General features: G+C 41.3%; 1 protein-coding gene across 1 annotated transcript; it reads right to left on the bottom strand.

The window, feature by feature from the left end:
• Positions 1 to 414: 414 nt before the first annotated feature.
• Positions 415 to 1,601, bottom strand: LOC109222368 (phosphorylated carbohydrates phosphatase TM_1254-like; the record flags this gene model as incomplete). The annotated part of the gene is given in 2 exon segments (XM_019386734.1): positions 415 to 1,576; positions 1,578 to 1,601. Coding segments are annotated over 2 exon segments (939 nt in total), but the record flags the coding sequence as incomplete, so codon positions are not given.
• Positions 1,602 to 1,611: the final 10 nt, after the last annotated feature.

Genomic DNA, 1,611 nt, shown 5'->3' with positions numbered 1-1,611 from the left:
CAAGCTTGAACAAATGAACTACAAATAGCACGATGAACCTACTGCTGATCAAAAATGAACCAGAAGAATCAAAACATATTCCCCCTGACCACGAGGCTTTAACAAAAACGAAGTATAGTCATTATCACAACTATTGGAAATCAGGAGTAAAACACTCACATACAGCATAATTCTCTAAGAGATATTTTATGAAGTAACCCTTCATTACTCGAGGACTTCCACTATTTTCAGTCCAGCAGAAATCATGGACATAGCCAGAGAAACCCAGGAAACAGTAATGAGCTAACAAGCTAAGAAGAAGCATCTGCAGTACATTCACAACAACTAAAAAGGATAAATACGATTTCGACGAGGCAACTACAAAGCAGTGCTTGCGTTGCAAGTCCTTTTCTCCACTGAGGAAGCTTTCAGCCATTCATATGCACCTTATTCTCATTATTATTTCTGTCCCAACCTTTTAAAACACTACAAGTTATATCTCAGAATCTAAAAGCAAGTAGCGACTGTCACGATATACATATAATACAAATATCACATACAAAGTCACATAAATGGCAGCCCAATGTAGACCACCTTTTGATACACTTGCATATTAGTTTACATTTTTCTATATCCTATTTGAATGTACTATTAAGCACAACTACTGTACATTGCAGAGATGTTACCAGAAACCATCATCAACGGCCACAGCGGATGGAGGATAAGGATCATCCTCTTCCTCCATTTCCAACTCCGGTTCAGCAGATCCAAATTCAGACAACTCAACAGCAGCAAGGTTCTTTAGGTCAATAATCGAGAGCTCGTCAAGGTGCCTAACAACCAAGTCAGCAGCGCCAAGCTCATACACCGGATGTTTGCTTGCAACAGCAACACACTTCATCTGAGCATCATGTGCAGCCTCCACAGTTTGATTTGAATTCCCAAACACTATACACCTCTCCGGTATGTATTGTAGAAGCTGCGATGCATAGACAAACATCTCCGGATCAGGCTTCCCTCTATGAACATCCTCTGCAGCTACAATAACACTAAAAATCCCTTCAATGCCAATGGTACCAATTGCATTCTCGACATATTTTCTCGGCCGTGTAGACACTAAAGCCATTGGCACCTTGTAGTGCATCAGGGTATTGACAAACTCCTGTGATCCAGGTCGGAAGCTATAAATACCCCCTTGCAAGGCTTGATAGATCTCCTCCTTCCGAGAAGCCATTCTCCTCACTTGAACGGGATCTCTTGACCAGCACAAAACTTCCGATATTGCTTGCTCATTCTTCATTCCTTCAATTCTTTTCAAGATGAAACCTGGAGGAGCTGATTTTCCTTCTTCTTGAGATAGAGCTAACCATGCCTGCTTCTCAAGATCGGGATTGTCTTCAGTTAACACACCTTCCCATTCAAATATAGCTGCTAACCATCCACAACCCATCCTTTCTTGTCTAAGCAATGGATTATGAAGAGCTGGATTATCAGCCTTATTCTTTGGTGGCCACAATCCCGGTTTTCTATCTACATCAGTGTCAATCCGATACCTGAAATCCTTAGGCATTTTCTCTTCCTCTCTATATGAATATGCCGTCTTTGGTCAACTCCATTGCTTGGCTCTTAGTT

Source organism: Nicotiana attenuata, unplaced genomic scaffold, assembly GCF_001879085.1.
Source record: "Nicotiana attenuata strain UT unplaced genomic scaffold, NIATTr2, whole genome shotgun sequence".
Lineage (NCBI taxonomy): Eukaryota > Viridiplantae > Streptophyta > Magnoliopsida > Solanales > Solanaceae > Nicotiana > Nicotiana attenuata.
Note: the sequence above shows the minus strand (reverse complement) of the source record. Positions and strands in the feature narration are given on the sequence as shown.